Source organism: Polyodon spathula, chromosome 19, assembly GCF_017654505.1.
Source record: "Polyodon spathula isolate WHYD16114869_AA chromosome 19, ASM1765450v1, whole genome shotgun sequence".
In the NCBI taxonomy this organism is placed as follows: Eukaryota; Metazoa; Chordata; class Actinopteri; order Acipenseriformes; family Polyodontidae; genus Polyodon; species Polyodon spathula.
This window is the reverse complement of record NC_054552.1, coordinates 26,563,424-26,587,531: the sequence shown is the minus strand read 5'-3', so window position 1 is coordinate 26,587,531 and position 24,108 is coordinate 26,563,424. Positions and strand designations below refer to the sequence as shown.

Genomic DNA, 24,108 nt, shown 5'->3' with positions numbered 1-24,108 from the left:
TCATAGAGATCCAAATATACAGATAAAAGAGGAAATGAAATTTGAAAGGCATGTCAAAACTGGTTCAGGCCAGTTATGCAGTGTATAATTATGTTTTGGATATACGTTCTTCTGGGCACAACGTTTTGTTGTTGCATGCTATTTACATTCAATAATACATTCCATAATCTACAGCTAGATTATTTCATGGAGGACTGTACAGACAGGATCTCCAATGGGAAGTGTATTTACCTGAGCTGCTGCTGCACCTCCAGCACTGTATTACCCGATATTGTGAAAACCTCATTCATGTCATCTCTCAGCATGTTACATGAGTAGCCAATATTCATGGCCGTCTCTGTATTGAACAATAATGAATACAATGAAATTGCATTGTCGGATTTGTCACTGCAATTGGTTAAATGATTCGCTATTTAAAAAAAAAAAAAAAAAAAAAAAAAAAAACACACACACACTAGTTATTACAAATGTAATTGTCAGCTGTCTTGCCTATCATAACTGAAACTGACTTGCAACAGGGACATGCAGCTTTTATATATTGTAGAATACAAATTAATTAGTGAGAGGGACCTCTTTTTTTCTTACTTCTTTTTCAATTACAGTTACTGAGCACACCTCTCTACTTCAAATAACATTCTTTAATACACCAAAATCTGTTGACATAATGCAGCTTACTGGGAGTATATCGTAACTGACAAACTGACAAAATTTCAACTTTCTTTAATAATGCATAAAATGTTATATGAAAAATTGATGTATTAGTCTATGTAAATTAAGTAGTGTCAGGCTAATGTATGCAGGTTATATTAACAAGAATTAACTTAATCCAATTTACACAAAACCTGATGAATTATTCAGTGATATACTGTACTTTTTAAATATAATTTACAGGCTGCTTTGCCTTCGACCCACAAAGTACAAAAATGAGGTTTGCAGTATGCAGCTAAAGAACAAAATGTCAAGGATAATGATCACATTTTAAATATTACCTTGTTTGTCACCTGTAAGGACCCAAACTTTAATGTTGGCAAGAGTCAAACAAGCTATAGTCTCAGCAACTCCTTCCTGCAATTTGTCTTCTATAGCTGTTGCACCTAGCAACTTAAGAATGAAACAAATCAAATCAAATCTCAGCAACTAGGCTAGTTAAACAGTAAAATCTGGTGTGACGAGTTTGGACAGTGAAAATGCAAAGTGTATGATGTAGAATGCAAAGATGAGCCATGAATCTAATAATGTCCTCTCAGATATTGTTGCATTTTTATCAACATTTGGGTATTTTAGAACTAAGGAATCTCAAATTATATAATGTGTTGTTGTCTGGCTCCAGTTTATTAGTTTTATCGTAATAAAAGAAAAAAACTTATGCAGTCCTACTGCTAGTCCTCAAAGATTTCACCTAGGGGCCTACCTTCATATCCTGTTCAATCTCTTCATATAAAGCAGCTAGGCTGTCTTCTCTGTTATCTAGGGTAGTGCTGGCAAAGTGATGCCTTTTAAACCACTCTTCAAAGTACTCTTCTTCTAGATCTTTGTACGCCAGCGCCAATGTTCTTAGCCCTTCTCCAGCAAACTCCTACACAAAATAATAAATCATTAACCAGCTGTTTCTTAACACACACTGACCACCGTCACTGGGATAGATTCAATAAACTTGCATTCTACTACAACATAGGAGACCTTGAATTAACACACTGAATTATTTAGCCTTTGCAATATGACCATTTTATTTTATAAAGGCATTGGTTTTGAGAGCCATTACCCAATAAACACGTGAACTGTAGATTATTTCAGCACTGATTCAACACTTCCAATTGTTTATGATGCTTAAAGCATGTCTAACACAGCTGAACCTCATTAAAAATGATGTTAATTCCAGTAGAAAAAAAACACGTATAACACCTTTGCAAAAACATGGAGTTAGGTGGTGTTGTCTCCAATGTTCACAGTTTCCAGTGGAAAGAATTACTCAAAAATAATCAAAAGAAGGGGGCTCCCAAGTGGCGCATCCAGTAAAGGCGCTCTGCGTGAGTGCAGGATGCGCTCTATAGCCTGGACGTCACCGATTCGAGTCTGGGCTATTCCACAGCCAACCGTGGATTGGAGTTCCCAGGAGAAGGCGCTCAATTGGCTGAGCATCGCCGGGAGTGGAGGGGGTCTAGGTCAGCCAGGGTGTACTCAGCTCACCGCACACCAGCAACCCCTGTAGTCTGGTCGGGCATCTGTGGGCTTGCCTGTTAGCTGCACTGTCCTCCTACGCCAGCTCCTGGGCAGCTGCATGGTGAATCTGCAGTGTGTAAAGAAGCGGGCAGCTGACAGCACATGCTTCGGAGGACAGCGTGTGTTCATCTTCGCCACTCCCGAGTCAGCACAGGGGTGGCAGCAGTGAGCCGAGGATAAAATAAATAATTGGCCATCTCAAATTGGGAGAAAATAAAAAAATAATTGGCAACGACTAAATTTAAAAAAAAAATAAATCAAAGAAATACAGCAGAGAAACATTTTCACTGAAAATGTGAAACACCATGAAAACCAAATTAAACGCAGTAATAGAGTGGTGTAATTAAAAAAAAAAAGTATTAAGAAGCTTGAAATGAATGAGTCGTAATATTCCATTCTTGTTTTTTATGCCACTGCTGTAATTCAATAATACAAAAAGCTACGCAGAGTATATGGAAAAAGGATGTGTTGTTTATAATTTGAGGAGACTGACTTCTTTATTCCATGCCAAAATTTTTAGTAGTTTATCATTGTGTTACAGTCTGTGAGTTAAATGACTGGGTTTGCATTCAACTGACAAGCATTCCCAAAGGTTTAAAATGGGGTTTCCTTGCCACTCGTGTGAAATGAAAATCAACAAAAGCAGTCCCATTCTACTCTCCTTTCTGTTTCAATTACGATTAGCTGATCGGGCTCAGGTTTTTTTAAACAAATGCATTTTTTTCTACATAATTGCCTCTGAATTACTATACAGAAGACAACAGTTCTCATTCAGTCAAACACAAGACATTAGATAATGTACGTATTTGAATGGCTTAACCGTGTCTAATTTGAGATTTTATTATGCAGACTTGTTCAGAGCAACGATGCCTACACATGTTTAAATTGTATTAAAATATTCCCATGACAACCTACAATAACAACCTTAAAATCAAGCTGGCAAGAAAGCAATTGAAATGAAATCACAGCAGGGGGCTCTCTGCTCAAAACACAGCAAACTGGTACAGGTATGCATATTTTCTATTGCCATCCATTCCAAAATGAATGTTTGTCATTAAACTTTATGAAGTTTCTTTTAATATTACTACATCCCCCAGTGATTGTCGCAAGTACTCCCTTATAAAGGTTTATAGCAGTCAAATGTAATACATGTAATTTATCTAATAGACCCTGCTTAGGTGTGGTAAGTCAAATCGCAAAACACAGGAAGGTATTGTAACACACAGTATATGCATAGCATTAGAAAACCTTACAAAATGTTTAAAGGGCTGTATTTTAAAAGGTACGACTATTCAGTAGGGAAACAGTTTCTCTAGTCAGTGCTACGCTACAGTAATATCACACAGCCAGGATTCTTCAGACTCTTCAACCCAGGCTTGTGTACTGACTACAGGACTAGCTGGGGGTGTTTGTAACACAGTATGCCACTCCTGTTACAGACTCAGTATGTGAAACATAAGAAACGTACACTTAGGTGGTCTGAGGTAGTGTACATGAGATCCTCGTCAGATGGGTGAAGCATGTCAAACAAAATGGTGTCAGCTCCCTTTGAGTACAACTTTATCTGTCCTTTTGGATTCCTTACTGCAAACACAAGACAGAAGTTTAAACATAAGTTAATATTAAGCACTGATAACCAGTAATATCCTAGTTTTCCGCAATAAAAAAAAAGAAAATTATGTAGCTGCGTTGGGAGGCAGATATACATTTCAGCACAATAAATTTTGGGTTAGTCATTAAGAAAAAAAAAACAAGGAAAATGCCAACTTGCCTAAATACATTGTCAACCCTAAATGTTTCTCCAAGTCCACTGCTCACTGTAATGTGAAGGCCCACCGGATTTCACAAGGAGATGAATATGCAGTAAATCAATCATTTGATACATCAGAGATACTGTAACACACAGCACGGTGATAGTAGCAGGAAGACTACTTCTGTATCAATCTATACTTCTAACTCCAACATATCCCCACAGGCTTCTCAAGCTGTAATGGAAGTCTAAGTTCTGGTCCACATCCGTATTGATAAACCTTTTAAGGCCAGGGCTCACAGAGGGAGGTTATTTGTCTCCATTACAAAGTTAATCATAAAACAGTTTCAACCTGAACTTTAATATTGAGGTCACTTTACAGTAAATATGCAGTGAAAAAACTTGGCAAACTGAAATGCTGCTAGTGCTTTTTTTTTTTTTTTTTTTTTTTTTTTTTAATGGCAGAAGATGTGTTTCCGTGCACAAACTAGCTCCCTGTATCAGCAATACATCCACGAATGTACTGGGATGAAAGGCCTACCTGATGTGCCTAAGTGGGCCTGTTTCTATTTCTAGGCTACTTTTAAAGATGTTGACTATGTGCTCCTCCTCTGTTTTTCATTTAAGATTTTCAGCATGGAATATTGCAGACTGAAGCTGATAAAGCAATGGTTTGCTCCAGTATACTGTAATTACACCTGAACTAAGAAAAGTATTGTATTTGCTATTACAACCAGATATTTTGTACATGGTGTAATTGACCTAAAAAAAAAAAAAAAAAAAAAAAGCCCAAATGAGACTTACCTAACAATTTTATTTTCCTTTCACAAATAAATTGCACAGATTGCACTTTGGAATAAATATAAAGCATGTCCTCAATTGTTTAACTTACCAATTACACTCATTCTTTTTCTGTAATTATTAAAATCCAAAATGGCGAGCAGCTGATAGGTCACCAGCTTTCCCATTTCACAAACTGTTATGGTCTCCGGTGTTCGGGACCTAAATACGAAACCAAAATTTCTAGCAGCAGTAACCAAAGCTCCTTCATCAGGTGACTGTGCTTGGTACACGAGTTCCCCTACGAACACAAGAAGAACAACCACTCTGTAGAACCACACAATACACTGTACAAGGGTAAGACAAAGAACACAACACTGTCAATAGGGTGAGGGGTCACCGTAGACAGTGAGAATGGCAAGGACTCAACGTGACGAGTCTACAAGGTTTTGAAATGGTCCTGGAGGGATACAAGATCATTCCTCAATCACTACCTCCTGTGACTCTTTTGGGAGGAAGTCATTCTTGGATATGAAAGCAACTGAAAATAAAATGTCAGCATTAGGTTTCAAACTCTACAGCTACATTGAAGAGTAATATGCTGTTCAGATCAGTCCTGATCACATTTCTCACCGTCAGTCCTATCATTTATAGGAATGCAATATCTTGCAGTACCTTCGTTTTTCTCCTCCGCCATGATGGTGTGGCAGAGGGAGAGCAGTCGAAAGAACTCGTGCACCGAGGAGTCCCCCAGTTTGACTGCTTCAACCAGGCTGTGATCGTAAAACTTAAACTTCTTATCAGATAGATGGTTAAAGGAAAAATCCACTGATGGAGTTCTCTGTGAAAAGAGGGGGAGCAATTCATCTGATTTATACAATTAATCTGACTTTCTTAAATTCAAATGATTTTACACCAAGCAGAAGCTCTAACACTGTAAATCAACACATGTTCTATCAGCATACCTAATACGAATTGCTCTATTCACTTACAGCAGTAAGTTTGTCTCAGCCTCGTAAAAACAGTGATATCTGAGACCCAGTACAGTACACTTTCATGCATTATACTGAACATTCCTCAGGAAGACAACCCCACCTTCATGTCTACACAGAATGGTTTATTGCTGTAAAACCTTATCTGCAGTCAGTTGGCTGTTAATACAAGTTTTTCCTTTGTGTATTAGTCTGGTTTACTATTGGAAAAAAACAGCTTGCTCAAACACATGGGAACGTTTCAGAGGCTAGAGATGGGCACCCTGAAAGGAAAATGATACACACTGCAGACAAGTGCAAGGGAAAATCAGTGAAGAAGTTCCCACTTGCTGTTTTAGTTTGCTGCTACTCAAAGCACCCTAGCTAAACGCCTGTTGCACTAATGGAATAATGACTTGGTTCTAGGCTATAGATCTACTGCAGTGGCTCAGCAGGTCTGTTACATCAGGCTATTTTTCTTTCGGCTTCGATGATCTAACATTATTTCATGCATCCTATTCAACTGGGGTCATGGAACTTTCTCCACTTTACAGATGGATCATCATGTTTACTGGTATTTGTTTGCCAGAATTAAAGTGGCAGTCCATTATCAAATACTGTACATTTAAAGTAAGTGCACTGAGATATTTTAGTTAAAAAATAGTAATTCTGCTAGAACTTTCAATACTTTATATAAATAGCTGCTAACAAACAACATGCATATGAATTCTTACCTCTGTAACTTCTATTTTACATCCATGCTCATCATATATATCACCTTTAAAAAGCACAAGAAAAAAGAGCATTACTTTTTTTTTTAAATGTAGCAGTCTAAAACCTATTATCTTCTTGGAATGTAGTACTTTTAGACCAATCGATATTTCTAAGCAGCACATTATTGAGCTGTTGCAGAGCAAATCCAGCTTTTGCACTACATAAAGCCATTTCACAGACAGTGCTAACAGTATACCTCTTTGGGATAGATTTAAGAAACATGCAAGCTACCAGATGAAGGGCTATTAAAAATACATTAAAAAGATATCCTTTTCTCTTCTAAGAAAATGATCAATGTATTGACAGTGTCCAAAATGTATCTCTTGCACTAGAAATCAATTTAAAAGCTTTCAAACTGCATATTATAAATCATGCATGACAAAATATCTACAGAATTTGTCACCAGTCCAGTACATCTTATCTTCTGTACTAATGCAACGGCACCAGGGGCTAGCTGGAGAGTATAACCGCAACTAAACATAGGCCTGTGCAAAGCTACTGTTTTGTTTATTAGTAGTTCCAGAGTACAAGCTTCTCTTCAGTGATTTATAATAAGTTAATATGCACAAGAGGACATCTTGCATACAGTAAGAAGCAAACTAAACATAACATATGAACTTATCTTTATGCAGTATATATACACAACAGAAATGTTTGAAAATAAATGATGGAATTTAATCACTGATTAAAATGTTAAGATTGAAATCTTACCATAGATTTTCCCATTGATAGAACATTTGTTAAAAGCCATGATATTCTGTGTGAGTGTGCCAGTCTTGTCAGAGAATATATACTCTATCTGTCCGAGCTCTTCGTTCAGTGTGGTAGTGCGAGCCTCTGCTGGAGTGTCTCTCTGACTGCAGTACATTCTCCGGTCCCAGTTTATGAAGTAGCTGTGTCCCAGGCGAATCACCTCCACACTTAAAACAGAACAGCATGTCTGTTATGTCTGTCAACACCCTATTCAGCATAGAACTACTTAAATACAATGCCTGGTACTAGAGGAAAACATTTAATGCTCATTTACTCTCCAGTAATATATATCTTTTTTAATTGAAAGTCAATTTGGATTCATTCATTCAAGGTTAATATTCAGGAAAATGGTTCAATGATTTTCAGACTTCATCAAAGCAGACTTGAATTGCTTCTGCGCATGTGCATGTAATTGTTCTAAATACATTTTCCATATTTCCATATTTCCTTAAGTTATTTATATGGCAGAATCCGGCTTCACACTTAAAATATCAGATTATTTAGTTACATTAGGAGTACAGCTACGGTTCAAATGTGTTTGAATTACTAATTGTAAAGAATACAATTTTTTTTACTTGTATTTAATCCAGATTGTGTTATGAGTGGTGTGATGTGACCTACCAAACATTGTAATGCAGGTACTGTATAGTCATGCCTCTGATAACTAGAACCTCTCCAAATCTACAGTCAGATGAAGTTTATAAAGAATGTGCCCAAGACAGTTTTATTTTTACAGAAACTTGCTTGGCTCCAATAGGAAAACATGTTTAATGTTAGTCAATAAATAATGGATAAGACCCTTGTGAGGGAATAGTTTACACACCATCCACATTTTCAGAATATTTAATATCATAATTGTTTAGTATTCTATTATGGGTCTTCTTTATCATTCTCCATTCTTGATTCTGCACAGTTCATCATTTACCAGGCTTCCTATCAATTCCAGTGAAACCCTAATCACTTCGAAGCTTTAAAACAATGACTATTTGGTTGCTTTGTCCAGCAACTGACTGCCACTCTATTAAACCTCCAGCCTTCACTCCTCTCTCTAACAAAGCCTGACTGCACCTGGTTTCCAGGCAGATCATCTTTAATTAGCTAACTGGTCGGCTGACAATTCATTGAAGGAATCGTAATAAGCTGGGGATCAAGCCATCTGACGCAGAAATGGACACAAAATAATAAAACATAGTAACAATAACATAAAACACAATACCAAACATACAAAACAAAATACTAACCTACCACCAGTACACACTATTTATATATATTGCATGTGCTGGTGTTTTTCACCCTGTCACAGCATGGCAAATAATGATTGTTAATAGAGATTGATAGCGTACACACATAACAGCATATTAAACAGGTAAGAAATTATTACGAAAACACTGCTGGTATAAAATATATAAAATGAATTCTATATTCACAGGAAAAAGCTTGCAGTGTTACACATATAAAATCATACATCACTTGACACTTGGCAAATATGGTGACACTACTACTGACAGCAAGGAATAACAATGAATCTCTCTCTAACAGAAGAAGTTGTTGGCAGGTGAGTACCGAGACATATCAAAGAGAAAGAGAAACGAATGAGAAATACAGAAATCAACAAAAACGATTAAGCTTGGTGGCTGAAAAAAAACAACGGGCTAGATTTTAAAACCTCTTAAATCCAAATCGGCAGGACTACACCCTGGACGGGACACCAGTCCATTGCAGGGCACCACACACACACAAACAGAGGGCAATTTAGAATGACCAATCAATCTGGACTGTGGGAGGAAACCAGAGTACCTGGACAAAAACCCACACAGACATGGGGAGAACATGCAAACTCCACACAGGCTAGAATCAAACCCAGGACCCTGGTGCTGTGAGGCAGCAGTGCTAACCACCACGCCACCATGCCGCCCTGTGTTCAATCAAAAAAGGAGACACACATTGTAGGTAATATAGCGGTGCTTTACCTAGATAAATGATGTTTCATGAAAAGTCATTCTGAAAAGCTCCAATACAATCTATAAATTTCACAAATGGAAGATAAATGAAGTGCAGAAATTCTCCTGTTTCAAAAATTAAATAAAAAATGAATGGAACATTGTTCTCACCTGACATATAGGGAGATGGGTACGACTGTATTGAGAATGATAACATAGGACCAGAAGGTAAGAAATCCGGAGAACACAGCATGGTCCAGCACTTCATTCCAAGCCAGGTAAATCCTGAAATCATGCCCGACTCTGTACTCCCAGATTGAGTTTCCTATTGCTAGGATAATCCCCATGCATGTAAGAAACCCAAAAATCTGAAAATACACAAAGAAACATTCTGGTAACACAAATATTCTTATCTATAATGCACAGTGTTTCCCTTTTCATATTGTAGACAGAAGAACTACAGCTACCGGACAGAATCAATGCTTTTTAATCAATTCAACTCAAGTGATTTTCTAAAGGGCAGGATTTTTCTAGTATGATGCAAGGCACCTGGACAAAAAACTAATTTTGCACATCCTTTTCCTATGTTTTCCACACTGTTATACTATTACTTACCATAGTTTACCATTGTTTGCCTTTTTTTTTTTTTTTTTAATATGCTTTTACCTTTCTGTGCTTTACAATGCTTACCTATGATTTGCCATGCTTTCAATAAGCTTTATTACACTTTGCTGTGCTTTTACTATAGTAATCTTTACATGCTTTTTGTGAAGTTTGAGAGGCCTTGATTTGCAGTATACACTTACCCATAAAACCAAGGTGTTCATCAATTTGTCTATGCTGGTTCTTTTGAATGTGGTCTTCCCACTATTTTGCATTAGCTTTGTCTGAGGTCCTGAAAATATAGAAAGCAAAAGATATGTTAGGGTATAAAAATGTCTTTCCTTTATGTTCCTTTTCAAAAAAAAAGAATTATATATGTTATATAAGAATTTGTAATGAAATACAAAGCAATGCAACAGAATGATTTCAAACCTGCAAAAATGACCATTCCAAAGCACCATTCCGTATTTCGAAGCACGCAGCCACGAAGCAGCATCTTGTCATTGGCAAGGCTGTGCTTCTCATCTTTCCAGAGCAGAGTCCCAGTGAATCTGTCCAATCTGTTGTTTGGAGGCTCACATACAACCTCCCCTGAAGAAGAGAACACAGTGCAAATGACTCAGCTCCCCGTTGTTTGTGTTCTTCCACCAAACTCCATATCATGCATTAGAAACAAACAGGAAATATTAAAGTCTCCCCCTGAGGTTCTTTCAGAATCAAGTGCTCAGTAAATAGAGCTTCCAATGACAGCTGCTAATCTAATGTAACCCTAATGTATACATTTGGAAAACAGCACCTTGACATCCTGCAAGCAGCTGAACAACTATCTGTTTTGTATTTGAAATTTAATATCAGGAAAAACGGCACCATAAATTTCAGAGAAAACATGACCTTGGCTACCAGGGCTGCAGATAATCACATATATTACATAAATGACTTTATTTATTATTAATCCCTCCAGTATGTTGCTGTTTATCCTAAAGGCCAGTGCAGCGGTTGAGATCGATGACTACCAGCTCTATAATCATGTCTTTGTCATAGCTTACCCCAGCACTCATGACAAGCCAATGGCTAAAGTTACAACGTATTGATCTCGCCCCCATGATAAAAGCAAAGTGAAAATCCCAACGACAGGACCCAAATGACTTAGGACTGGGAACTGTAATCCATCCAGTTCAAACTACTGATTGCAGATCACAGCTTCCTATTCAGAAATAGATTATCAGTGGGTACCCATTTAAGTGTAAATTTTTAGTTAATAACCAACATCATTGCAAGTAAGGATGTAAGTAGCAAAACAGTTCACGTAAGCAGTCTACATGCACAGACTAAACTTACCATCAAATGCTGCCATTTTGCTAATATCTCCACCAAGTTCGGAAGTTACTGTTAATGCCTGACGCACTTTTAAGTTAGTCTCTCTAAAAGAAAACAGTACATAATATTTACTGAAATAAATAACTTAATTACTTTAAAAAAATACAGTTTTTTCACAGGGATTCCAACGTAGCACACAAGTCAAACAGGTGGCCAAACTGTGCGGCAAATATCTTATAAGAAAAGTCCAATACACTGTAAACCTTCCATTCATCGTTAAGATATAGCATGGTAATTGGTAGTAAACTGTGGTTTTCTCTTGTACATCTTAATGAGGGTTAAGGTTGAGAGTTATAATAGAACATTTACTTGGTAAAGCTTTATACTTTTTTAAATAACTGCTACTATAGCACCACAGTATAAAGGATGACCTCCCTTTTTAAAATGCATTTTAGACAAATATTTGAGAAGCTCTGCCTGCTGATGCTCTTACCCATCTAGCTCTGCTGTTTCAATGTAGCAGAGTCCATAAGGTTCACTGCTAGACAAGAGCAGCAAGTCAGCCTAAAGGTAAAAGAGAGAAGTATGAGATTTTATAATCTAGCAGGCACATGGCTGCGCAAGTCAATACTAGCAGACAAGTTATAATAGAAGCCGTCAGTGCAAGTATCCATCATCTTGAATTATCAGTCTTAAAGCTAAGTGGCTGGAGCAGAAGGCGCTGAACTAAAGATGTATGTACAGTATAACGGAGCAGCGCGGGAACAGTTATTACAATCACTTGCATTAATGGGTTCCACTGTAAGCATGTGTAAGCATGGTTTGATATGTTTTATATACACGTACATTGAATCAATATGCATTTTTAAATATGCATTCAGGTTTCATTTCCTTTGACCAGGAAGTCGGATTGACATTGTCAATAGATATGAAAAGCTTTATCTTATCGTTGTTCCTAAATGTTACATTTCTAAAACCTGTTCAGCTTCAGTTAAAAAGAAGCTGTCTGAACTTGTTTATCAATGTTCACACAGCTACTTGTGCACAATGTCGTGTGAGCAGCAAAGTTAACGAGCTGGGAGCAGTTATATTTGTATAATACTCACAGCTACAAACTGATTGTTTTCCAGCTTGATGATATCTCCGACACGCACATTCATCCATTTTTCAGTATGTAACCTGTGATGGAATGTCATCCAAATGAATCTCCTGCTCTGCTTTTTGTATCCCGGACTGATATTTAAATGTTATTATTAAAGTAAGGACATTAACATTGCTTTATGTAAGACTAAAAAATACAATTGCTTAAATCAATTCAGATCCCCAGTTCAACAGTCTGATCCCCAGAATGCAGTCATAAGGCAGTTTAAAATAGTCTTATGCCAGAAATGTAATAAGAAACCAAACTGCAAAAATAATAATGTGAAATGCCTGTCTGTCAAATCTGATGAACACGGCATCTGCACTGAATTTACTTCTACAGTATGATCCTCTTGGGTTGCGTTCAGGTTTGATCTGATAAACTGTTTATTTCATTGAAATCTTACAGGCATTTGCAGTATCTTACCTTGAGGACCCTTTGTATGCCCTACACTGGTTGTACTAACGCTAGGACGCGTAGGTTTTTCTTGTTTTTTTCCCTGATTTGTTTTATAAAACCCTGCCCTTAATAGTTCACAGAAACCATTTTTGTACTTCAGTCTTATCAGCTGTTTTAGTAATTCCTGCTGATATTTTCCTGGATCTGACTTGTGTTTAAATCCCGATTCCTGGGCACATCGTGTTTTTCCCAGGATGGGGGAGCTGGATCTAGAGCTAGATCTACCTTGACATCCCAACTCAAAGAAGAAAATCAAAGACATCTGTGCGGACGTCTGTAGCAACGGGAGCATCACAGAGATTACACTGCGTCAGGCATTTTAGAATCACTTAGATGTATTGCAATAGGTTATACTCTATTGCACAACTGATTCTTGTCTGGTGTTTGTTTGCATTCAGATAAATTGTAGCCAAAACGGCAGATATTGTATTGCACTTACTTGCCATCGATGAGTACCTGAGATTGCCGGTTGTTAACATGGTTATCACTTTTGTGGCGAAACTAGAAGATATTAAACAAGAATTTTAAGACACTTGACATGGCACTCGACAAACACGTAGCAAAATGTTTCTGAGCAGAACGAAGCTGTACTTACAAAGTCATCCATAGCATCTTTCACAGCAGTAATCGTCAACACAAGAACCAAAGGCACAATGGTAGTAAACCAGGAGAGAGAAGAGATTTGAGGAATTAGCTGGAATTAATGAGAGCAGAGAGAGTCCATGAGTCTTACAATTGGCAACCAAACAAAAAAAAAAGAAGTGCAATTCAAACCATGAGAACCACTCCCCTGTATTTCTGCACAGAGCAGAGAATTAGATTAACGGTATTTTAGGTATTTAAAAACAGGACAAAATGAATTGTAGTTTTTACAGTACAGTTTTTATTATGGGTTCTTATGGAAACTTGTAGTGAGCATAACTTATAAAATAGTCCTATATAAATATAATTATGTAGTATACTACATGAAATACTACAGTGTTTTAACCACTACTATAGAAAACAGTATTTTTGTACTCTCTGCTAGGAATGAAGAGTTCCAAAATATTACCCAATATGAATTGTTCTGCATCTGGAAGGGTAATGCATGCATTCCAAGAACATTATAATAATTCAAACAAAACACACCTGCAATATAAGGAGAAACAGGAAGTAGGCATTGGCAACACGTTGGAACTGCTCAAACAAATTAATAGGCAGGAATGTAACAATGTGGTATTTTGAGGTTTTGATGCGATTGTCCTGAAATTAAAAATAAAAATTACCATTTATTTTCAAGCATCCATACTTGGCACAATGCCAGTCAGTGCTTTACATACACTGAAAGTATGAATCTGTTTGTGCTGACTGCAGTTAAGGCTTTCATTGACGTTGTTTTTTATTACAGTATTTGCAATTTCAAAAGTGTTTTGCTACCACGACGTAAATTGTTACAAATTAACTACAGTAGTAAAAGATGCTTTTGGGCAAAACAAATATACAAAGAGATTCAAAACATTTTGCTTTTCTCAAGATAAATGACTGTAACGCTCTTCATTATTCACACTGCACCACCCAGCAGTTATATCATTTGCTCAAAGATCGAAGCTCAGCATTGTAAGATGTAAAGTGTAGTGTGGGATGATTGACTGTTTTGCCCAGGATCTCATCTTCTGGACCAATAGTTTGAGGTGTGACCTCCATCATCAGTCAGAGGTCCCCAAGAACAGGTGATGGAGGACCACCGCCTCCCAGAAGGGAGATACAGTTGCAAAAGAGGCGCTGGGGAAGTGGAGGAGCAAGGCTTGCAGAACAAGTATTGCAAGGGAAGCCTGGACTATATAGGTTGAGGAACAAACAGGATTAGCATAGCGAGCTAAGCCACGCTCTTAGAACTACGGCGAGCCTCGATTTGTTGTCACTAAAGACTTCTTCAGAAAGTTAATTTCTTTGATAAGGGAACAAACATGATGACTTTGACATCCTGTGATTCACCTGTTAAAGGAAACACCTTATTTGCTGTCTGAAATATAGATTCTGAAATATAGTTCTGTTATTCATTCTTTATCTTCATAGATGTTGCCTTCCAATTCACTCAAGTTATTATGAAAATCTACTTCATTAGCACGACTAATCCTGTGCAATCAATTTGCCTGCAATCAATTACATTTCGGCACAGATTACGGTATCTGATTTATAATGAAGGATGAAATGCTTCCACATTTTTTCCTTCACCACCCCATAAAAAAAAAGACCATCCGTAGTACAGATAGTATCAATGAAGTGTTATGCTATCAAACTGAACTATGTATAGTACAGCAATAGACATTTAAAAATAAAACGCTCTCAATGGCAAAATTATTAGCAGGTGAATACAGACAGAAAGGGATTATGTTGCCAGGACTACAATTCATTCGGGAAAACAGAAATCCGAGGCAAAGCTCAAGATGAGACTTAGATTCTTCCAAGGAGAATGAGAACAACAATTTGAAACCTTCAATCTACAAACACTGGATCTGACAGAGTCACTCCATTGGTCAACTGGACATTGCTATTCTACCAATGGCAAGTTGAAAATGCATTTTGACACACCTGTTTAACAAGTAAACGTATTTAAGACAGTATTTCAGAGGTACAACATTTGAAAAATGTTTTTTTCAGATCCTTGCCAGAACAAACTACTACATTTTCATCCTTACCATTATTATTATTTTTTTTTTTTTTGGAAAAGATCACAAAATACTGGTATACAAAAAAAATATGAAAAATGTGGGTTTTTTGATTACATTCTGTCTGCATTTTACATGTACATGTTCACATAATAAACTTGCACACTATCACATTAACATTTTTTTTTTCATTAAAACAGGGTATAAAAAAAATAGTTAATGGATTATTAATATACAGTAACTAATATAGTTTACCTGGGATGTTTATACATGTATATATTTCCAAACTATTACTTAGATGTATTAGGTATTTTTGTTGTCCTTTTGAAATCAAAAATAGAAATAGAAGTTTTGTTTTGCCAATACTGTTTTAGTTCAGCACTAGGTGGTATAATCTCATCTGATTTCAAGTCTGTTGAATGTTACAGATTCGTGAAAATATGTTTCCAAACATGACTTTGCAAGGTCAATGTAAACATGCTGGCCTAAGCAAATAGTCTGTGCATTTAGTGACATTATCTAGGCATTCACTTTCCAGCTCCTTCAAATTGTGGATACATCAAAGAGAAACCTGAGAATTATAGATTCATCAAAAAAAACAAAATCACTGAATCCACAGTCACCAAATCCTCAGTCACTGGATCCACAGTCACCAAAACCACAGTCACCGAAACTACAGTCACCAAATCCAGAGTCACTGAAACCAGTCACCAAATCCACAGTCATCGAATCCAGTCACCGAAACCACAGTCACCAAATCCTCAGTCACTGAATCCAGTCACCAAATCCACAGTCACCGAAACCAGTCACTGAATCCAGAGTCACTGAATCCACAGTCATCGAATCCACAGTAGTCAATTGTTTGTTTTTCTATTAGTTGAATTAGAGTTTTAAGAAGGATAAATATCTCAAAGTGGTGAATCTTTGTTCAAATAATTCACAGCCTCTTTTGCTCTGCTTTACTAAACGGTTTAACTTTATTAAGCAAAGGGAACAAATTCAAGTACACAACTCTAGAAACCAGAGGTGCTGCAAACAAAAAACAGTCTGGTTTGCATACAAAATCTACTACAATTAGTATCACAGACATCTGATATCTCAATATGCTGCTTTTTTGACCTATTTCAGTAACTTACTAACTGCTGGGAAGTCTGCTAAATGTGAAGAAGAGTATGCAAGCTGTGGCTAGTCTCCCTATCACCTAGTCAAACAAGTTATAAGCTAAACTGGCAATAAATGATTTGTCAAATAAATTCAGTAGCACAACTTGACACACTAGCATACCTTCCCATTCACTCTAACTCCAATAAGTCCAATTATTTTTATTTTTTTAAAACTGTATATCAGGTATTATGCATTTCTCTGTATTTGTAAGTATTATGGATTTTCTTCGTGTTACTGCATCTTGTAAAGCACTTTGTGATGGTGCTATATAAAATAAAGATTGATTGATTGATTGATTGAATAATCACACTAACTTCCTGTGCAGCAGAAATGGATTGTGGGGCTTAGGTTGGGCTCCTAATACTTCAACACAGGAAGTACATTTATTATGATGGTGGTAGAAGAAAAGGCACCATAGTAAAAAGGAAAATGAAGACAGAAAAACGAAAAAAGGGTTTAAACATTAGAAAATCAAAAACTGTTTTTGTAACTGGGTGCCAACTGCTAATATTCATTGAGCAACAACATATGAAATAATTCAGCCTTGACATGTTGCAATATTTCTGTAATGGGTACAGAGAATACAGAATTATCGTGTGATGGATATTCTTCTTGGGTTTTGTATTTTCCAGTGTGGGTATTTGAAGGTCATTTTCACAAATAGCACAGAAGAACAAACAGTTTCGATATTGAATGTTGAATGAGTCCAGTTTGGCAAGTGTATTTTGAAATCATTATAACAAAACAATTATTCAAGGTGAATGCTTTGCTTACTTGTGTGTGCAAAAGATCATCCAAATAATGTGAATAATAACTTTTGATAACATCTTCAAAAAGTTATTGGATTATTTTCTAATGAATATACAGATACAAGAATAGTGCTGAGAATTGAAAGCTGTTTACAGTTACTTCCTGTTTTGATAGGACAAAACTGGGAACAGAACATGTAATGCATTTGCACAAAAGGATTGGCTACATTTTTACAGTGTGAAGTGTAAGCCCATGTGTCATAAACAAACTGTGGCAGGTTCCCTTCATATGAAATCAATACAGGGTATGAAAAGTCACATCTTTAGAATCACACAGGGTCTGGAAAGCACACTAGCTTAATCAGAATAATACATGGTTTGAAAAAGCATGACAGCTTAATTAGAACAAAAGTTATAACAGAGTTTTAGGTTTTTAGAGGTTGGCAGCTGGTTGTATTTTTATCCTGTGTCTTAGAAAGTGAATGGGTGTGATTTGTCTTCTCTGTACAGCCGCTTGGCTCATTAACATCTATTCAATCCCCAGATGCCATGACTCAACAGATTCCACCCCAGTGAGATGATTTCATATGGACTAACAAGAAGAGTTGGCCCTGCCCCTGCAAAATTAGCAGCCTAGTTAGAACCTTGGGGCCTTCTCCACTGTGGCTACAACACAGTTTTATGGGTTAAAAACATTACCATTACATTATTACCTTAGCCACGTGTTAGTCATGGTTTCCAATTCTTACCTTGTCTCTTTGAAACTTTTTTTTTTTTTTTTTTAAGTTTAGCTGCAGCAAAGTATATAGCCACAAGCTTACTGCAGCTACCATTTCTTTAGCACAGCCTCACACTATGAAGCAAAAGCATTGCTTTTTTATTAAGTAATTGATATAATGGTGATGAAAAGGATAAATTCCCACTTACTGCATATGGAAACCTTCCATTGTAGTCCCGGTCATTGGCTTTCACATGCCGCTCCTCCTCTGAAAATGAAAGTGAGGAAGGAGGTGGGTTAGTCACAAAACAGCATTAATTAAAGCAGGAAGAGCATTTGTTAAATCTGAGTAATTCTGCATTTAAAAATAAATAGCCCCGTCCCTATGTATATATTGTGCACTATTTTTCAAATGTATTATTATTATTATTTATTATTATTATGATTATGATTATATTTTTTGTGGACGGACGACAGCCGTCCATCATTGTTTACTGTTTGAGACCGCCGAAAAAGCCGGTCTCATAAAGTGTAGCTAGTGTGGATGGGATTGAATCTCCATCCCTGTAAAGCTTGTGTGAATGTGTCTGGAGCCTTAATATGTTCATTGTTTAATAGGTAATTAAGGCTCAGCCACAAATTTAAAAGACCCACTCCAAGCTCATTAGAAGGAAAGTGTTCGAGGAGTGAGGAGCGAGGAGATAAAACTAATTCAGAGTAAACAATTGCTATATGTGCTGACTCAAAACCAGCACGATAGCGGTTTAGTTCCGTTTGTTTGTTTGCATGGCCAACATGCCCTTTTGTTTTGTGTTCAAACATTTATTATTCATTTCAATAAAAAATACGAGCGCAGTAGCGCTGTTTGCCTATACCATCCTTCTTTGTTTTGTGTTGCTTTTTCCTGGTCCGTGACGTCACCACAGCTACATACTGCAACCACTCTGCCACAGAGATGTACTAAAGCTGCGGGCAACTGTGACACTTACAATTGCATCAATTTCTTAAGAACTTTTGAAAGCATATTTTAAACAGTCTCCATTATTGCTGGCATTTCCCAGTCCACTTTTTCATGTGTGTTGCCAGTTGTGCTCAATGAATTTTTGAGACGAACACCCAAGTACATAATTTTCACTAAAGTGTGTGCTTACAAGCCTTGAAAACGAATTTCTATAACATTTCTGGTTTTCCCAGCATGTTGGGAGCAATAGCCTGATACTATATAGGACAATGACCTATTGTGTATTAATTGTCTAGACTACAAAGTAGACCAAGTTAAAAATAATAATAATTCAAATAAATAAAAAAAAAAAACTAAAATCATTAAATTTCAATTTAAAATAATCTTTTATTTGCATTGTACAGCAATGTGTACGATGCAGCAGCATGATTTATTTTGTGTTACTAGTACGTTGAAGTACAAAAAAAGTGTGTTATGTATTCATTTGATTTTACTACTGTACTGTATACTGTATAGGGTTACTGTATAGATTTATATTTTTACATAATGTAATGTGTAGCCTACCCAAAACACATTACTGTTATTTCAGCGCAATGATTAATATTTAAAATACATCGAGAACTGTAAATGTATTTGTGTGCGGTTTTATTGTATTGTTTTTAAACCAGACACCTCCTTATGTCGGACAAACATGTCCGGTTTAGTGAGGGGCTACTGTATGATTAGGAAAAACTTTTTGGGGGTGAAGGATGGGGCCCCACTATAGAATCTGATGGGATTAAACTGCCTTTCATTTTTATGTTATTTTGATTCTTTCACCCTTGCTTGTATAGACGTTATCCTTCAGGCATGCTCTGCTGCAGCAAACCACAACTCAACTGCTATTATTTTATTTGAAAAAATATCGCACAACTCTAGCTAGAGATCTTGCCAAGACGACGTAAAGAATATTTAAATTACAATATTGTGGCTCTCTTCATTAACATATTTTTTCTTAGTACATACGACAAAATGTGAACTTTGCAAACTGTCCTAACAAAAATGCAAACTGCAGCATGTCTGCACTGCTACTGGCCCATCTTAGTACAACTATCCCAGTTTCCTATCTATGTATCTATTTTATAGTACATATATGTTGTTTTGTTTTTTTCAAAGTTTTGGCTGGGCAACTTCTCGAACGAATTCACACAAACTGTTTTAAAATGTCTAATAATATAAATAAAAAAAGAACTCAAATTATAGTACTATATTATCTTTAAATACTGCGATTCAGAACACTGCAACATGAAAATCCAAATCGAATAGGTTCACTGAAATAGAAACATGAAACCTGCAACTAAACAATACAGAGTGCTACAGTATGATTTGATATTTTAGCCTCGCCTCCTCAAGCAGCTGCCAAGTGCCAAGATGTTTAAACTTCAGTTAGCTAAAAGCTAAACTTGTGGCTATTTAGTTACAACTCTTGAAAACAATCTGTGCCATTTTAGAATAATAAACTGCAAGAGCTCTGAGCAGCCCCCGCACCCACCTCCCTCTGCACTCTGCTGTGATCGGAGGATCTAACTGCAAGATCTCTGAGCAGCCCTCCCACCCACCTCCCCTCTGCACTCTGCTGTGATCGGAGGATCTACCTTGTCTTGGGTCCTCGTTGCGTAGAGTCCACCCTCCCCTCCATGGCAGTAACATCTGTAGACATTTCTCAGCCGTTTCCTTTGGCACAGTCATGCTTATATAAACAAGGTTTAAACTCGTTCAACAATAAGGAGACCAGCAGCCAAGACGATCTTGTCGTGAATATAGCTTCCCAAGAGGCATCCCCTAAGATGAAAACATACACTGCTGCTCCCTATGCACACAAAGAAAAACAGCACCGGTAGCTTATACAACTGCTTGGGTAATTGTGGAGGTGTGTCTATTCTCGCTTCTAGACCGGCTCTTCTTTCAGTTGGATTAGTCAGTGCAGGTATTCACCCCAAGGCTAAACAATTCATTGCACACTGACTTGCATGAAGCCACCGACAAAAGAAAAAAAAAAGTTTTGGCTTTGAATTCAGAGAGAGTCTGCGGTCTGCTACAGTGTAAAAAAAAAAGTATAGCTTTATTATAAATCAAGCTTCAAAGCTGAAGACACCAGCATTCTATTACCCGGACTTGTAGCAAATCTGTTTCACCAGCTTCTCATTCTCAACAATTTCAACCTTTAATCTGTGTCAACTAGTGGCAAACAATAGTGTAGTTTGGATTACTGAACAGAATGCAGATAAAAAAGACATCAAGGTCTGCAAAATACTTCTTGATGTGTACCTTACCAGCTAAGAATTATGGAACCCTTTTGTTATCCTGTTTTAAGTACTTTTTAAATCACAATCTGTCTTCGTTTAAACTAATTACATTATCAGTAGTATTCTCACGCAAGTTGTACGACTGGACCTTTAGCTGGTCGGATTTTTGGTTACTTGGAATCATAGAACCACAAAGTCATATCACTTAAAGAGACACAATAACGGGAAGTTCCAAACGCTGCTGGGAGATGGAGTTCTTGAACAGACATAAGTTGTATCTGTCTGTTTCCACTCCAGGGGTCTAAATGTGTAATGAGAACCTGGGAATCTCTCCTGTGAGTTATGTGATTACACAATGGTTCAAAGGAATGGTTCCTCATAAACAATATTGCTCCCCAAAATCAAATACGAGATTCCGGTGAAGTGTAGTTAGATCTTTCTAAATTACAACACTTTAGACAAGTATGGCAGACAGCATTGAACCTACTAACTTGACCACAAAGACACTGTTGAGACCAAATGACCTAGAAAAAGACCACAGACATGCTGAAGCAAACCGAGAACTTTCTTTAACCAAGTGTAACACCAGATACCACAGTTTGAAATGAATATAAACGGTCTCTATCACGTTTCTCTCAAAAATGCACCTTTGAGACAGATAAAAAATGAAAGTGCATGACAGGTAAGCTGTATCAAATTGTCTGTGAATGCTGTACAATATTATTCTATAATCACAGCACCACTGTAGCTAGTAACGGGAGTAAATGGCACAACACTATCAGCTGATCATGGATTGAAAAGTCTAAAAGGTAGCACAAGGACTTTTATTCTGTTCACTTTCTGACTCTGCTGTAGGGCCTTCTAGAGGAACCCAAAAACCATATGGCCATTCGGAAAACAGCTCCCACACACTGCTGTATCAGAAGATAACTGCCTCACATAACCATTTTCTTCATCTAATTTTATAAATATTAAACAACCAGTATTTTAAGATAGAGTGAAATTACACCGTGTAACAGATTTTTTATTTTTTTTTGGTTCCTGGGTAGTAAGTGTTATTTCCTAATTGCTTATGCCTCAAAAGTATAGAAAATGGCTATTATTCCCCACAAACTTTGCTTTTGTGACCAGGACAGTGATATTTTGAAATTTACCTATTTTTCAGAACATTCCAGATAGATTCAGTGCTGAGTAAACTTGGAGTAACTTCTAGAACTTTCTAGAACTTTCCAGTAATATAAATAGTAGTATAAATACAGGGGCCTTAAGCCCACCAGTTCAGTTTAGTTCCAGCTGCCTAAGTGGATACATATCTGCATTTTTCTGAGATGGCATCAAGAGGCTGCAATGGTGGCATTCCTGATGGGTCTCCAAGGCGGTTTTACCAAGTTTCCCTGCTATCTTTGCCTTTGGGACAGCAGGGACACCAAGGTGCACTACCACAGGCGAAACTGGCGACAGTGGACAGAGTTCTCTGTGGGGAGGAACAACGTTAAGTGGGAGCCACTGGTGGACCCCCGGAAGGTGCTGATGCCACCACTGCACATCAAATTGGGCCTTATGAAACAATTTGTCAGAGCTCTAGATAAGGAGTTGGCAGCCTTCAAGTGCCTTCAAGGCTTCTTCCCTAAGCTGTCTGAGGCAAAGGTCAAAGCCGGTGTCTTCGTCGGACCACAGATAAAGAAGATCCTGGAGTGCAATGAGTTCCCCAAGAAGCTCACTAGTAAGGAGAAAGCGGCTTGGAACAGCTTTGTCGCAGTGGTTCGGGGCTTCCTGGGCAATCACAAGGCCGACAACTATGTGGAGCTGGTTGAGACTCTGGTGAAGAACTACGGCACAATGGGCTGTAGGATGTCCCTCAAAGTCCATATCCTTGATGCTCATCTTGATAAATTCAAGGAGAACATGGGAGCGTACTCGGAGAAGCAAGGCGAGCGCTTCCACCAGGATACGCCGCTACCAAGGACAGTATAACGAGAACATGATGGGAGACTACATTTGGGGGCTGATTCGTGAAAGTGATTTACAGTATAATCGTAAATCTGGAAAAACTACTCACTTCTAAATCTTTTGTAGTCATTTTTGTATTACTTTAGTATAAATACATGTTAATTTGGATTCATATGTTGTTTTTTTCTGACTTTATGTGAACGAAAAGACACAAATTCGCCCGTTTTCTCATTGGAAATAGGTAAATTTCAAAATATTACTGTCCTGGTCACAAAAGCAAAGTTTGTGGGGAATAATAGCCATTTTCTATACTTTTGAGGCATAAGCAATTAGGAAATAACACTTACTACCCAGGAACAAAAATTGTGTTACATAGTGTTATTCCTAAATAATTAAAAAAAAAAAAAAAAAAAAAAAACTTACTGACTAAAGCATGGCCCACTATTTTGTTTCACTTTGGAAGAGGCACTGAAACACATAGACCTCCCAGAAGCACTGTTACTAAATCAACTACAGCATGCAGTGTTTACAGTAGCTGTCCTCCAGGAGATGGCTGCCCTACAGAGGGCAGTGGAGGGGTGATGGCATTGGAGCTCCCTTTCATCTTGCAATTATACTGTGCATTTACAGCACCGTGTTCATCTATTTGATGAGAGCATGCTCCTAATATAACTTTATTGAGAAAATCACAGGACTAACTGGGGTACCATAAGATTTTCCCCAAGGTATTATCCATAACACTGAAAATAATATGTTGGCATCTGAAATGGTTTATGAGATACTGGCTTTGACAATTTTGGGTTAACAAAAACATATAAGCCCCAGGGTCTTTAAATTGGTTGTTTTGCTCTCCGTAATGTTATGACAGCAATGACGATTGAAAAAAGTCTATTTAATGTTATCTGCATTTTTATTCTTTCGGTGT

General features: G+C 37.2%; 1 protein-coding gene across 6 annotated transcripts in view; it reads right to left on the bottom strand.

The window, feature by feature from the left end:
- LOC121294752 (probable phospholipid-transporting ATPase IM) overlaps window positions 1-24,108 on the bottom strand; it is a 44,903-nt gene that overhangs the window by 9,367 nt on the left and 11,428 nt on the right. For 2 of the 6 annotated variants that reach the window (XM_041218813.1, XM_041218814.1), the window contains 18 exons: window positions 18,197-18,255; window positions 13,837-13,950; window positions 13,304-13,402; window positions 13,148-13,209; window positions 12,215-12,287; window positions 11,602-11,672; window positions 11,130-11,212; window positions 10,224-10,382; window positions 9,995-10,083; window positions 9,360-9,556; window positions 7,207-7,415; window positions 6,456-6,499; window positions 5,426-5,591; window positions 4,863-5,051; window positions 3,689-3,804; window positions 1,412-1,576; window positions 990-1,101; window positions 232-337 (listed from right to left, as the gene is read on the bottom strand). In XM_041218813.1, the coding sequence (XP_041074747.1) occupies window positions 232-337; window positions 990-1,101; window positions 1,412-1,576; window positions 3,689-3,804; window positions 4,863-5,051; window positions 5,426-5,591; window positions 6,456-6,499; window positions 7,207-7,415; window positions 9,360-9,556; window positions 9,995-10,083; window positions 10,224-10,382; window positions 11,130-11,212; window positions 11,602-11,672; window positions 12,215-12,287; window positions 13,148-13,209; window positions 13,304-13,402; window positions 13,837-13,950; window positions 18,197-18,255 (2,113 nt within the window). Of the gene's footprint in view, window positions 1-231; window positions 338-989; window positions 1,102-1,411; window positions 1,577-3,688; window positions 3,805-4,862; window positions 5,052-5,425; window positions 5,592-6,455; window positions 6,500-7,206; window positions 7,416-9,359; window positions 9,557-9,994; window positions 10,084-10,223; window positions 10,383-11,129; window positions 11,213-11,601; window positions 11,673-12,214; window positions 12,288-13,147; window positions 13,210-13,303; window positions 13,403-13,836; window positions 13,951-18,196; window positions 18,256-20,582; window positions 20,794-24,108 lie in introns of those variants that run through there. The other 4 variants (XM_041218812.1, XM_041218817.1, XM_041218815.1 and 1 more) reach the window with 4 other exon arrangements.